This window comes from Denticeps clupeoides, chromosome 4 (genome assembly GCF_900700375.1).
Source record: "Denticeps clupeoides chromosome 4, fDenClu1.1, whole genome shotgun sequence".
Classification (NCBI taxonomy): Eukaryota; Metazoa; Chordata; class Actinopteri; order Clupeiformes; family Denticipitidae; genus Denticeps; species Denticeps clupeoides.
In genome coordinates this window covers 29131339-29145349 of record NC_041710.1, presented here as the reverse complement: position 1 = coordinate 29145349, position 14011 = coordinate 29131339, and the positions used below count along the sequence as shown (strand labels likewise).

General features: G+C 43.0%; 1 protein-coding gene and 1 long non-coding RNA gene across 4 annotated transcripts; both read left to right on the top strand.

Annotated features, from left to right (window-relative positions):
- The first annotated feature begins 1224 nt into the window (after positions 1–1224).
- Positions 1225–2068, top strand: LOC114788951 (uncharacterized). The gene is made up of 2 exons (XR_003749596.1): positions 1225–1354; positions 1556–2068. It is a non-coding gene; the product is annotated as an uncharacterized LOC114788951 (long non-coding RNA).
- A 397-nt stretch (positions 2069–2465) lies between these two features.
- u2surp (U2 snRNP-associated SURP domain containing) lies at positions 2466–13993 on the top strand. Of its 3 annotated transcripts, XM_028977932.1 has the most exons (26): positions 2466–2638; positions 3440–3538; positions 3615–3726; positions 3786–3916; positions 3990–4057; positions 4145–4233; positions 4395–4430; positions 4537–4619; positions 5470–5635; positions 5708–5919; positions 6283–6326; positions 8578–8682; positions 9064–9130; positions 9204–9367; positions 9454–9616; positions 9692–9771; positions 9882–9969; positions 10243–10383; positions 10980–11160; positions 11723–11797; positions 11880–11943; positions 12045–12186; positions 12269–12379; positions 12458–12576; positions 13083–13253; positions 13484–13993. In XM_028977932.1, exons 1-26 carry the CDS (start codon positions 2594–2596, stop codon positions 13623–13625), a joined length of 2898 nt encoding a protein of 965 aa, XP_028833765.1. In that variant the 5' UTR covers positions 2466–2593; the 3' UTR covers positions 13626–13993. The 3 variants fall into 3 exon arrangements, with proteins under 3 accessions (XP_028833765.1, XP_028833766.1, XP_028833767.1); XM_028977933.1 differs by lacking the exon at positions 4395–4430; XM_028977934.1 differs by lacking the exons at positions 2466–2638; positions 3440–3538; positions 3615–3726; ... (5 more) ...; positions 5470–5635; positions 6283–6326 and having other exon boundaries at positions 5726–5919.
- The last annotated feature ends 18 nt before the right edge of the window (positions 13994–14011 follow it).

Here is a 14011-nt window from a genome sequence, read left to right as displayed (position 1 = left end):
GTAATCTAGGATATACAGATACAGCATGAAAGCATGTTAAGCTCTGAAAATGAGGAAAATCCGGTTGTGACACCCAGGGGATTTCTAAAGAAAATGTCAGCCACCTATATGAGTCCTTTACCATCGCATTTGAAGCAACTGATGCAGTTTATTATACTGTACATTCTGCTAACACTGTTGTAACATCCTGGTGCCGCCGGTCAACCAAATCCTTGTTTGTCTCCTTTTTGTAGACTTTTACTTGTCTTTATTTTGATTTTATTTCAAGTTTATTTATCCATTTACATTCACAGCATTTAGCAGACGGCCTTATCCAGAGCGACTTACAATCAGTAGTTACAGGGACAGTCCCCCCTGTCTTGCTCAGGGACACAATGGTAGTAAGTGGGGTTTGAACCTGGGTCTTCTGGTTCATAGGTGAGTGTGTTACCCACTAGGCTACTACCACCCTACCTACCTCCATTTATCCATTCCTTGACACTTGTCTGTGTTGGATGTCCCTACATGTGATGACTGCTCTGTTCCCTTGCAGTTCAGACTCTCCTGGAAGGATATTTTCAGTTGTGTTTTTGTCCAACATGTCTGTTTCTGTTTTGTGTACTTGATTATTATGTTACCACTGTGCCATGGACTTGTGCCTCGTGCCATCACTCTAGCCATGCCTTTATATTCTGCCCGTTTAAAGAACTAAATGCTACTATGGCCCGAATCAAAGACAGACTGACTGGACGCTTGTAATTACATTGTGCATACGTTCATTCTACTCAGTTGCTTGCACCACTGAACATGAGCACTGTTTTCAACCTTGTACTTTTCTCCATGCACGTCCAAAATGTGCAATAGTGTAAAGTGAATTACTTTATTAACTTTATTCTATATAAAAAAAACCTTTGCAATTACAGTAAAATAAGTGGTTTTTGAAAACAATGCCCATTCAGACCTACAAAAAACATATATTTAGGAGACCTATAGATCCATTAGACTGTGGATGACAGTCTAATAAAACTAATATTATTGTAGATAATTTGCAGGTAAGTGGAGGCAGAAGAACTAAGAAGAAATGTTTCCAGCTGATTGTGCATGTTCCATGGACCCCCAGGAAAACTAGTGATGAAGGAGCCCTCCTCCTCCTCCTCCTCCTCCCCCCCTCCGCGCGCGAACATCTGTCTGCATGATGACGTCACCGCGCCTCCTTGTAATTTTCTCGCTCGGTGCAGTTTCCATATTGATTTCGCCAGGTTATCATTAATATGCCGAGCTAAACACACCCGTCGAGGACGCGGCCGCTTCATGTCGCCGGTGATGCGACACGACGCCTGTCGCGCCGTGATGTGCGTCGCCTTTTTTATTCGAGGTGGGATTTGCTCCGTTTGTCCTGGCGTGGGATTTTTTTTTTAAATCATTTTGTTTCTTGTGAATTGTTCAGCTCGATGCCCTCTGTCTGATGATAAGAGCCTATTGTTGGGTTGATGGGCGGCTGCTGTGCGTAGAACGCGCGGATTTTTTTGATGCAGATGAGGATTTTTGTGCAGGTTATGTTGTTTTTTTATTGTAGGTTTATCCTCGTCTCTACTGAAGTGCATCAGGACGGACATCAGCAGCCCTCCTCACACGACGCTTTTATAAAAGCAGCCCGTGTGTCGTGGGGGGACGGACGCTTCAGCCGCCACCAGCGGAATGCCAAAATGTCGGATGATCACCATCTTCATCATCATCATCATCATCCTCCTCATCATCCTCATCGCCCGAGTGTGTGTGTGTGTGTGTGTGTGTGTGTCGCTCGGACTGGCGCTCTGCGTGTTCACAGCGGACCTTGATTTAATGTCATTCAATTAAGGCACGCGGTGAATGCCAAGAGCGGAGTCCCCCTCCATCCGGGTCCGACAAGGAAGACGCGTCCCCCGCGAGGATGCTGCCCGACTCCCGCGGCCCGCCCGCCACCGGACACCGGACACCGGCCCTCTGCGCTTCCGATGCTGCCATTTTTTAATAGACTTGCGTGATGTCTGGTGTATTTCCCATTCTCACTGGTCATGGAAATAAAGTGCATAATCTGTGTTAAAGCCCAGTGGTGTCCCTGTGCTTGCTTTCAGAACCAACGATTAATAGAAACCATTTATTTCAAACAATTATTTATTTGAACGCAATGGCGTTCACCTGTAATAAGCCGACAAACTAATTTAACACGTCGTGTATGTGTGATTATCAAAGAGAACATGTCACCCTGCTATTTGATTTGTGCTTAAATGTTCGTAATTAAACAAAGGCAAGTCTTTCATTGTATTACTTCTGTACATGAGGGTGGTTTGAAGTGGAGCTATTTGTTACAAAAAGTAAGTGGAATGTGCACATTAACTAGTATAAGTCCGTGTTTATTTAATCTCGAGTGGTTTTTGTGTGTGTGTGTTTATTATTTGGGCCTTCGTTCTCCTCCAGGACGGTAGGTGGCGGTGTGGAGCTTTTTACTGTGACCCCGGCCGGCGTCTCCGGCTTGGGTCCGGAAGAAGAAACCCGCTCCATGAGGGTTGTTTTTTTTCTCTTCTCCCGTCCCCGCTCTTCTCCTCCTCTGTGTTGTATGTAACCAGGCAGCAAGATGGCGGACAGAAGGCCAGGCAGCGGACAGAAGGCCAGCAGCAAGGTAGCCGCGCGTCGCGGCCGGGCGACCCGCCGCTTCCGCCCGCCACGCCGCACGATATTCGGCTAGAATTGGCCCGGGCGTCAGCACGCGTTCTCTTCGGCTTCACCTCCAGCGCCTCCGGTTTCGTTGACGTGTGCGCGCGTATTTGTATTTCCGTCCTTCCTTCGTTAGCATTAGCTGTCGTGTAGTCTGCGAGTTGCGCGGTCGCCCGTGTTGGTCACGTCGTTTTCTCTCTGCCTACTCGCCGCTGTAGGCGAGCAGTTGTCATTCCTGCGTCCCCGTGTCAGTGTCTGGTAGAAACGCGCTGGTCCTGATCACAGCATACGTGACAACACTGGACACGTCCCTGGCTTCTAGAAGCCGCCTGTTATATAAAGTTTACCCTGTTCTGATGTGCATGAATTGAACAGCCCAAGAAATTCGAGTTGCAAACATTTGCAACAGATTTATCAATAAAACGAGTTTCTGTCTACAAAGTTGATTCATGATGGGTTGTCATGTGAACTGTGTCCACCACAGTCTTCATTCTTCTGGGTTGTTTCAAATGAGCTCAAATAATGTGGGTTCATATGTTCGCTAAAGAATGCAAAATAATTGGTGTTAGTAGCCAAGTGGTTAACACACTTGCCTGTGAACCTGAAGACCCAGGTACAAACCCCACTTACTACCATTTTGTCCCCGAGCAAGACTCTTAACCCTGAGTGTCTCCAGGGTGGTGTCCCTGTATCTACTGATTGTAAGTCCCTCTGGATAACGGCATCTGATAAATGCTGTAAATGTAAAAAACATACTCTGCTGCAGGCCACGTTGGAGAGCAAGCTGAAGTCCTTCAGTATCGGCAAAATGGCGGTCGCCAAGAGGACGCTAAGCAAGAAGGAACAAGATGAGATCAAAAAGAAGGTGAGTGTGGTTTTATCCAAAGCCGCTGCGCTCCTCCCGCTCCGGTCGTCTCCGTGACCGCTCCGCTTCTCTGTAGGAGGATGAGAAGGCCGCCGCCGCCATTTACGAGGAGTTCCTTGCTGCGTTTGAGGGAGGTGAAGGGAAACTGAAGACCTTTGTTCGTGGAGGCCTCGCAAATGCGTCCAAAGGTAATGAAAGCGTGCCTGCGGTTCTGCGAGCGTACGTTGAAAATTGTGTTCCGATACAGAGGAGGCTGCCACTGATGAAAAGAGGGGCAAACTGTACAAACCAAAGTCAAGATTTTTGGACAACCAGCCGCAGAAAAGTTTTTTACCTTTGGAGACCCCGACTCAGTTTTTATCCCCCGACAAGCGAAATGTGAGTGCTTTTTCGTTTTCGTTTCTCTCTCTTCCTTCCTTGTCCCACTCCTTCATTCGTGTCCCCGTGCCAGGTTTCCAAGAAGGGAGAAAAAGAGAAGAAGAGGAGCAACCTGGAGCTCTTTAAAGAAGAGCTGAAACTGTAAGGCTGTTGACCGAGCGGTGTGTGTTAATGAGGCGGCGGCGGTGTGCTTGCCCTGTTGTTGACCCCGGTGCCGCTGTTCTTCAGGATCCAGGAGGAGCGCGATGAGCGCCACAGGTCCAAGGGGCGAGTCAGCAGGTTTGAGCCCCTCTCTGCTTCGGAGGGGAGACGTTCCTGTGAGTGTCCTCGCGCTTTTGTTCAGCGTTGTTTCGCCCAACCTTCCTTCCATCCCAAGAGTTTCTAACAATGCAAATATCCGTATACGTTGTCTCGTGGCCTCTGTGGCATAATGCACATAGTAGAAGTAGCTATTTACACTGCTCTCTGCTTATTTTAGCGGATGGTTCTTCGCGAAGAAACCGTCCGCACAGTGGTAATTTTGCTTTGTATACTGCGTATCTGTCACGTGAAATGACACTAACTCGTCTCGGGCTGATCTCCAGGCCTTCGTTTCACCTCTTTCTTTCATGACGTTTCAGTTTTGGACGACTCTGCACCAGGCTCGCATGATGTTGGGGACCCCTCCACAACTAATCTTTACTTGGGAAACATTAATCCACAGGTAAGGCTCGTACTCGTTTAAGATGTTAAAGTGTTTTTATTTTTTTGCCTTCTTTAAGACTAAATGAACAAGTATGGGCTTTTGAGTTAAATCATGCACAGCATTTATCTCCCTGTTTTTCTATAAAATCAGTTTCTTTAGTAGAACTGGGCGATCTACTTTCCCAAATTATTAGTTTTTTTTTAGTTTTTTTTTATTGCATTTATTACAATTTTTTTCTGATATTGCCAGACTGAAACAGTTTATTAACATAAAACCGTGGCTATTGCTGCCCTCCCTGGCTCCGTTTTCAGCCTCTTTGCTCTGTGCTAGTTTTACACAATGAACCATGTCATGTGGAGCACAAATCACTCAAATACTTGCTGGCCAATGACTGGAAACCTCACCCACTTGAGCAGAGGCAGTGAAAGTGATGCGATTGTGATTGTGAGACACTGCAGCAGAGCACACGGTGACACAGCGAAATGTGTCCTCTGCTTTTAACAATCACCCTTGGGCAGCCATGAGAGGTGCCCGGGGAGCAGTGTGTGGGGACTGTGCTTTTGCTCAGTGTCACCTTGGCCACCACTGACCATGTAAAAGAGCAGGCTGTAATAAAAAGAACAAATGATTACATAAATACATATCTATAGTAGTTTTACTTTTCATACTGCTTTTTTCTTCTTTTTGCGTTTTATTTTTGCTAAATATTAGAAATGTTTTGGCACAAATCTGATTCCAAATTTGTCTTTTTTTTTTTTTTTTAAATTTTTATTGTGATCGTGAAAAATGCCGAAGCTGATCACCAAGATGTTATTGTGATCGGCAATCCGGATCGTATTCTTCAGTGTCATTGTTCTATGTTCCACAGATGAATGAGGAGATGCTGTGTCAGGAGTTTGGCCGATATGGTCCCCTGGCAAGTGTGAAAATTATGTGGCCCAGGACTGATGAGGAGCGTGCCAGAGACAGGAACTGTGGCTTTGTGGCCTTCATGACACGACGAGACGCTGAACGGGCGCTGAAGCATTTAAATGGTAAAATGCTGGCACAGTAGTCATATTTTCTTAAGAGACATGGGACGAGTTGCGTCTTTTTGTGTCTTTCAGGCAAGATGATTATGAACTTTGAGATGAAATTGGGTTGGGGGAAGGGCGTGCCCATCCCACCACATCCTATATATATTCCACCATCTATGATGGAGCACACACTGCCGCCCCCGCCCTCCGGCCTGCCGTTCAACGCTCAGCCGCGTGAGCGACTGAAGAACCCCAATGCGCCCATGGTACCTCCTCCCAAAAACAAAGAGGAGTTTGAGAAGGTAATTCATTAACCCAAAGTAGATGGTTTAACTTTCTCAGGTAATTTTGAATTAGCTGTTAATTATCCTGTAAAAGGTTTTTGCAGTCAAGATAATTGTTTTTAGTTTAGTCAATGGTAAGTGATTATTAAATTAGTGTCGAACATAATGTTGAATTGTGTAATGATGGAAGCCCAGTTTTTAAGCAGAATGTAGAGAGACATGTCTTGACGTTGTAAAGAAAATATTGTAGCCACATTGAGTGAAGTTTTAAAACTGACAGCCGTAGAGCACATTTGCTGTTTTATTTAGTACTTTGCTTGTTTTCTTGTTAACAATACTCACATATTCTATGTTTATTATCTGATGTGACTTCATATCCAGACTCTGTCGCAAGCCATAGTCAAAGTGGTTATCCCAACAGAAAGGTACATGTTTTTCTTTCTTCCAAATTAAGATTGATCCTGTAGAATCAATTACATAGATGAATTGGGTGGTGATAAGCTATGGAAGGCTATGGTTGGGGTGAGCAACAGTTGATGGGTGTGGAAGGGTTGTTTTTTTTTTTTGGTCAATGTTCATTTATGCTAGTTATTGTTTCTTAGGCTCTTTTTCCTATACACACACAACCTATTTTTATATAGTTATTCATTTGTTTATTTTTGTGGTCAGTGTTCCATAAGAGTGTGTACGTAGCTGGTATTGTGTTTTATTATGGCCATATTTAATTGATCTAGACAATTAATTTCTCGAAGCTGCAAGTGCTCATGACAAGTCATTAACTAATTAGTCAACAACAAAGAGTACCAGGCTTCTGAGTCAGTTTGTGTTCAATAATTATTTGGCTGCGGGTCTGTTCTAGCTTGCGCAGGGATGTGGTCAGCAGTGTTGCCAGACACTTATTTTTGAGGTATCATACCAGCATCTTAAAATTATTGTATTTTGATCATTTCCATTCTGAATCTTCTTCAATAACACATTATCATAGACTGTGTATATATTATAGGTTATTATCCGACTTTTACCTACACCGAACAGCCCAGAATATCATGTACGTATTGCAACAGCCGCAAGAAGCTTTACTGTTAATTCTAGCTACAGGCTTTAACCACCCAGTAAAACTGGCCCGTTCATATCTGTAAATCTGATGGTGATGTTACGTATGCTCACTCATCATTGTTTCTGTTGTGCGTTATGACGTGTTACATCGTGCATTGATTGCCTGTAAAGGCAAGTGAGACGACTGCATAAAGTGCCAGATGAAAACAGAGATCTGTGCTTTGTTGTGCAAATTAAATGACTTTTACAAGCAATAGGTGGGCTGACAAGTGACTAGTTAAAAGCAGGGATGGATTACGCCTACCCCGGCCCAGGCTCTCCAGAGGTCTGGTGTTCTGCACAAAGGTGCTTCTGAAAATATAGGCTTACACTGGGTTTGGGTTTACCCTGGGTTCTCATGTCTGAATGTTGCCCTTTTATTTCCACAAATTTCACCAGAATTTCTCATTTACGGGTCTTTAAAAAAAAGAAAAAACACAGGGTCACACCCATGGACCCTGCTTGAGAGTAATGTTGATCAGTGTAATTGTATATCAGGCTGTTTATATATCCGAGCCCAAGGGTCAACAAGTTATGTGTTAAAAGTGTGTTGCTGCTCACCTCCCGAGCATGGAAAAAAAGGTCAGGCTCAGCACTGTTTTGTTGGTTGTTTTTATAACTACCGACCCTGAAAAAATGTTAGTGCCCATGATGCCACCGGGATTGAATATATCAAATAATAATATGTTAATATATTATTTTTTAATATATAAACCTGCAGAAATCCTGATTTTTTTGAGTGGATTGCATAACCTTTTCTCAATAACAGAGTAGACAAGATCAAGGTTTCACCCTCTGGCTATTGCTCACTCCAACTGCCCCAGTAGCATGAGCCAAAACCAATACCCAGTCCTGTAGTTTCTGTGACCTTTGACATTGGCCTTGGTGAGCAGCACAAGTTGAACTGTCTGCGGCAGCGAGGGACCTGAAAAGCGTCACTGGATGGATTGGGAAAGTATACTGAATGTTTGCCTGACATTGGTATGATCGGCTCCAGTATGTCATTGTGTGCCACCACAACAGAATCAGTAGTACTGTTTGTCTGGATAGGCTTGTTTTATGTCTTTGGTTTACACACTGTGGGGGGAAAAAAGTTAAAGTAATCTGCAAACACATCTAGACATTGCTAGACACTTCAGTTAACCATTTGGCTTTTAGCGTCAGTCAGTTTTAAATCTTATTGGGGGAAATACACAGCCCGTGTGTGGAGGGGTAAAAAAAACAAAACGTTATCATTATTCTGGATAATTTCTTGACAACTTCAAGCCATTTAAAGAGTCTGAATGAATTTGGACTGAGGTATATGTTCAGTGGAAGTATGCAACAATGTGTTCAATGAGGGACGCTGTCAAAATAAAGGGCCAGAAGGAATAGAGGCCGCTCGATTTGCCCAATTTGACGACAACAAGAGGAAGAGTTGAATTCTAAATCTGATTGGGGCTGTGTTATATATGGTGAAAAATGTAAATCAACCCTTTATTCTGACAGCTGCCATTATCTGTTTGCCCACTTTTTCATCAGTATACATTGATTACCGGTTTGTGTTCTGAATGTTTTGCTTTAACTGTGTTTTTCTCGTAGGAATTTGCTCTGTCTTATCCATCGAATGATCGAATTTGTGGTGCGTGAAGGTCCCATGTTTGAAGCCATGATCATGAATAAGGAAATCAGCAATCCTATGTACAGGTGAGAAGTCAGTGGCCTTGGGGTGTGTCAGCGTGGTCTTGATCCTGCATTGCGATTAAAAATTAATGTTGAAATTTTTACTTGCTTCCTAGATCTAACAGCAGAAAGTTTTTTTTTTTTTTTTTTGTGTGTCTCAAATTAGTTGTGAAATTCTGTCTAATCACTTCTCATGGTTTCTTTCTCTCTGTATCACTCCTTCCCAAGGTTTCTTCCTTTCTTTTTCTCTCTCTCCTAGAGTTTATTTTTTTGTGTGGAGTTTTTTTTCCTTGTGTGCAGAAGGGTCAAGTGTGGGGGTGTCAACTGTAGGGCCTGTCAAAGCCCATTGAGACATACTGTATGTGATTTTGGGCTATATAATGAATGTTGTTGTTTTTCAAACAGGTTTCTCTTTGAGAATCAGAGCCCAGCACATGTGTATTATCGATGGAAGCTTTACTCAATACTGCAGGTATGTTTGCATTCAGTGATTTTATTTGTGTATAAATTTTAGTCTGCTGAATATGGAAAAAAAAAATCTTCAGGGTGAAACCCCTACGAAATGGAGAACCGACGACTTCAGGGTGTTCAAGAATGGATCTATGTGGCGCCCACCTCCTTTGAATCCCTACCTGCATGGCGTTCGTGATGAGGATGAGGAGGAGGAGGAGGAGGAAGATGGCAGCAAGAAAGGATCTCTGAAAGACGAGTGCGTTTCTGCTTTTGTCTGTGTGTTGAATATTACATTCCAGTAAGGAGCATCTCCTCCAGACTTGTGTGTGTGAATGTTTACAGCGAGCGGGACAAGCTGGAGGAGATGCTGCGTAGCCTGGCCCCACGTAAGGGCGATATTGCCGCAGCCATGCTGTTCTGCCTTGACCATGCTGATGCTGCAGAGGAGATTGTAGAATGCATCACAGAATCGTTGTCAATCCTCAAAACACCGCTGCCAAAGAAGGTATGGCTCCTCCTCTACATTAGTCCAGGAGACCAGAATACAGTACGTACTCCCAGCATCATTCATCTTCCACAGATCGCGAGGTTATATTTGGTGTCTGACGTCCTGTACAATTCATCAGCTAAAGTTGCCAATGCATCTTACTACAGAAAATTGTAAGTTCCTCAATGTGCCTCCTTCATATCTTTTTTTTTTTTTTTTTTTTTTTTTTTTTAATTAATTTATTCAGTTAATGTATTCACAATTTTTTCTCCCTCATTTACAGCTTCGAAACAAAGCTTTCCCAGATATTTGCGGATCTTAATTCCACCTACAAAACGATACAGGGCCATCTGCAGTCTGAACATTTCAAGGTATTTTGGGTACTGTGGTACTTTTTTTTTTCTTTTTTGTCCACCAGTAACTGAATTTTCAAGGTGGAAAAAGCATTAGGAATGTGAGAAACTTTCCCCCCTAAGGCGACAAAATTCAGATCAGACAGTTGAGCTGCCGCTCTCTGAACAGGCTAGGGGAACTTGTGTAATGTTAATACTATCTCACAAAGTGAAATTTCAGGGGACCTTTAATAATTATCTACATTTTTAGGTCTGACCAGACAAAACATTTTAATTTAATGCATCCCCTAGCAACGAGTGATGACATGCTTTCGGGCATGGGAGGACTGGACGGTGTACCCTGACCCCTTCCTGATCAAGCTACAGAACATCTTCCTGGGCCTGGTGAGCCATGGCAGTGCAGCACCAGAAGTTCCAGAGGCTGTGTCTGAGGTAATCAAAAAACTGAAAGATTAAAAAATGAAGTGAAAGTGAAGTGATTGTCATTGTGGGTAGTAGCCTAGAGTGTAACACACTTCCCTATGATCCAGAAGAACACAGTCACAGGTTCAAACCCCATTTACTACCACTGTGTCCGTGAGCTTATCCCTGAGTGTCCCTTAACCTGGACTGTCCCTGTAACTACTGATTATAAGATACTCTGGATAAGGGTGTCTGATAAGTGCCGTAATAGTGTTTTAAAGAGATTAAAAGGGTCTGGTAGAATTAAGGGGTCCTTACTTCTCCTTTTGCATAATTTCATACTTCTAATCTTTCTTGTCTATGAGACATTATTACGTTCTTTTATAATGTTCTAACTGGGTCTCGATAAGGCCTTAGTACACTGGAACACAGTGGCTGTAATCCCTGCTTTCAGATGTGTTCAAGGATTTTAAAACCACAAATGTGACTATTAAATGCCCCTATCCTCATTTCACCAATGAAGCATAAGTCATTGGAACAATTGAGGTTGTGGGTCTTAAGAAGAGTAACTCAATTTTGTAGTTATTCATTAATGTAAATTAATGTCCATATGCTGTTTTTTTAAGCATGCAGACCCTCCAGAGAGTATGGATGGTGTCCCAATAGTTGAGGAGGATGTGGATGGTGCACCTTTAGATGATGTGGATGGTGCTACTATCGATGGGATGCCCATTGATGGAGGCCCACTTGATGACCTGGATGGAGTGCCAATAAAGGGGGTCGAGGATGACCTTGATGGCGTACCCCGTAAGTATCAGCTGTGAAGTTGCAGATCTACATGTGTTGAAAGCAACTGCACTGTATGGTTCAGGATGCTTTTTAATATCGCGATCATGTGACCAGCAGCCATGACACAAAACTAATGACTTTAAAAAAAATATCGATGAGTGATTTTTTTCGACTGATTTATGTATTCTGTTTCCAGCGCCTTTCATGGCTGCTGTGCTGTGAATCACTTTCACATTTTGGTCAGATGCACAGAGAAGCAGCCCCATTCGTTGTAGCCCACAGTCTGAAGTTATATTAATGTGTAGAAGTGAAAGTGATTCACACGGTGTACACAAAGAAATGTGTCGTTGGCATTTAACCATGAAAAATGACTGGGCAGTCATGAAAGGCACCAGGGTAGCGGGGGCGTACTTTGCTCAAGGTGACTTCAGTGGCACCATGGCAGGATTTGAACCTGCTACCCTTCAATTGCGAGTCCAGATCCTTACCCACTAAACCACCACTGCCCTCTGAAACAGCAGTGCAGTTATGTGTGGAATCGTATTATTTCTTTTGAAACTGAAGTCAGTGTAATTTGTAGTAGATCGGAAGGCGGGCTTTAAAATGGCGCCATCAAAATGGGAAGCAGTGGATGGTGCAGCTCTCGAAGCTCAAGGTAGGCATCTTGGTCACTTTTCTCTGGACTGCCATTTAAGTGCTGGTTTTGCCTGAGCTGCACTTATTGTTTTTTTTCCTAGCCATAACCACATCAAAATGGGAAATCTTTGAGCTCCCAGAAGAAACAGAGAAAAATAAAACCAGGTGTGTAAAATGTCTGCCGTGCTGCTTCAGCCCAGTTCATGAACTGAATACATTTTCATTCATTAAATGGTAACTAATCTGTTTTTTTAACTTGAAAACAGCAACAAATACGCTTCAAACAGTTCACAGTCCATAGAACTCCAGACGGACTCCAATCCCATCAAGGAACATTCCTCTGACTCCAAGTCCACAAAGCTCTCAGAGATGAGCGAGGAGAAGCGGGCCAAGCTACGAGAAATTGAGGTGTGTCTTCCTCCGCCTGCAAAAGTAAATCCTCTTGTTGAGGGAGTCTTTTGCTAATTGGACCTTTTTTGTGTTTTTACAGCTGAAGGTGATGAAGTACCAGGATGAACTGGAGTCAGTAAAGCGACCCAAGAGGTCTGGACCGAGCATCCAGGAACAAGTGGAGCTGTACCGGGACAAGCTGCTGCAGCGGGTCAGTCCTGCTGTTTGATTTGTTGGCTTGATCAGAGGTGACATTGCTGTTATGTTAACATGGATATCTTTACAAAAGGAAAAAGAGAAAGAAACTGACAAAGACAGTGAGAAAGAGAAGAAAGACAAGGAAGAAAAGAAGGCAGATGTTCCTGTGAAAGAGAAGGGAAAGGAGGATGCAACACCCAGAAAAGAAAAGTAAGATGTGTAAATAAAATGAAGACATTATAAAACACATTTCGGGGACTATTTTCAAACCGGTGTCGCTTGCTGGTGTAAAGTCCGTATTTACAGGATAAGGACAGTGGTCACCTTGTGGCATGGGTGAAAATAATTGGGCTCATCCCATTTAAACTGTTAAAAAAAAAAAAAAACATAATTGAAGATCGTGTTCTGGGTGACAAATAATTAAACACCAACCAAAATGGTGGCTGCTGCTTCTGATGGATACATATAATAGCTAAGTATTCGTCCATTTAAGTAAATCTTGAGGATCTAGCAGAAAAAAAAATAGTGTGACCGTTAGTGTCGTAGTGTGTAGCACTGCAATTAATGCTAGTTTAAAAAATAATGCACATCCATTTAAGAAATCACATTACATACCTGGGCTCCATTTTGTAAATGAATTGTATTTGTGAAACCAAATGGCTGAGCCGGTTCATATACTAGAGCATTTTCAAACATGCACGTTTGCCCGTTGTCAGGAAGAGGAAACACAGTCCTTCCCCCAGCCCCACCCGCAGCAGCAGCAGTCGACGAGGTCGTTCATCATCGCCGCGCTCCGAGCGATCCGATAGGTCCTACCACAAGGACTGCTCTCGTTCGTCCTACAAGGACTCACCCCGGGACAGCAGCAGCAGGAAGTCGTCGAAAAGGTAATGGAATTAAGCTTGGTTAAACACAGTAAAGGTGAATTAAAGGTTCGATTCATGTTTGAATATTGAATCTTGTCGACGGGACGTGTGGTCACTGGTCAGAAATAAATCAGGCACCTTCCAGTGCTTTACTGGAATAGCTTTGTAATTCAGACATAACTTATTAATGTTTTTCCACCTGAAAACCATTTTTGAACATTCCTCAATGTTTTTTTTTTCTTTTTTTAAAGGTCTCCTTCTCCACCTAAAACTCCAAAACGGTCTCATCAGTCAAGATCAAGAACACCATCTAAAAAGTCATCAAAGAAGTCCCGATCACAGTCGCGATCACCCCACCGGTCTCACAAAAAGTCCAAAAAGAGTAAACATTGAAGCAGTGGAAGATTCTTCAGTTCTTCAGAGTGGTTGTTTTATAATGTAAATTAATGTGTTTCCTGGTGGTGATGACATTAGGAAAGTCACTCTTCTCTGTCCCCTTGTTTTAATTATTTTTTTTTGACGGGGCTACGTGAAAACAAATGAGAAATAAAAATGTGCGTTTATTTTTCTCCAGAATGTTTTGTGCGCGTCCTATTCCTTATCAGTCCTTTTTGAAAATTCCAGAACAGTAATGGTTAAGTAAATTTCAATTTGATTAATGTGACCTAGTATGTTACATATGTACAAAAAATACAATATGCTCTGTGTGTGTCTAAGATGCAGTACAACCAGCTTTTTCATTAAACCTACAGTTTTGTGTACCAGTTTCTCCTCGCACG

What these genes read in the sequence shown, in the direction of transcription:
- u2surp (XM_028977932.1), top strand. Translation starts at nt 2,594, where the DNA reads ATGGCGGACAGAAGGCCAGGCAGCGGACAGAAGGCCAGCAGCAAG. An exon ending in TATCCCCCGACAAGCGAAAT is followed by an intron (nt 3,917 to 3,989) that starts GTGAGTGCTTTT and finishes TCCCCGTGCCAG; the next exon opens with GTTTCCAAGAAGGGAGAAAA. An exon ending in GGCGCTGAAGCATTTAAATG is followed by an intron (nt 5,636 to 5,707) that starts GTAAAATGCTGG and finishes TGTGTCTTTCAG; the next exon opens with GCAAGATGATTATGAACTTT.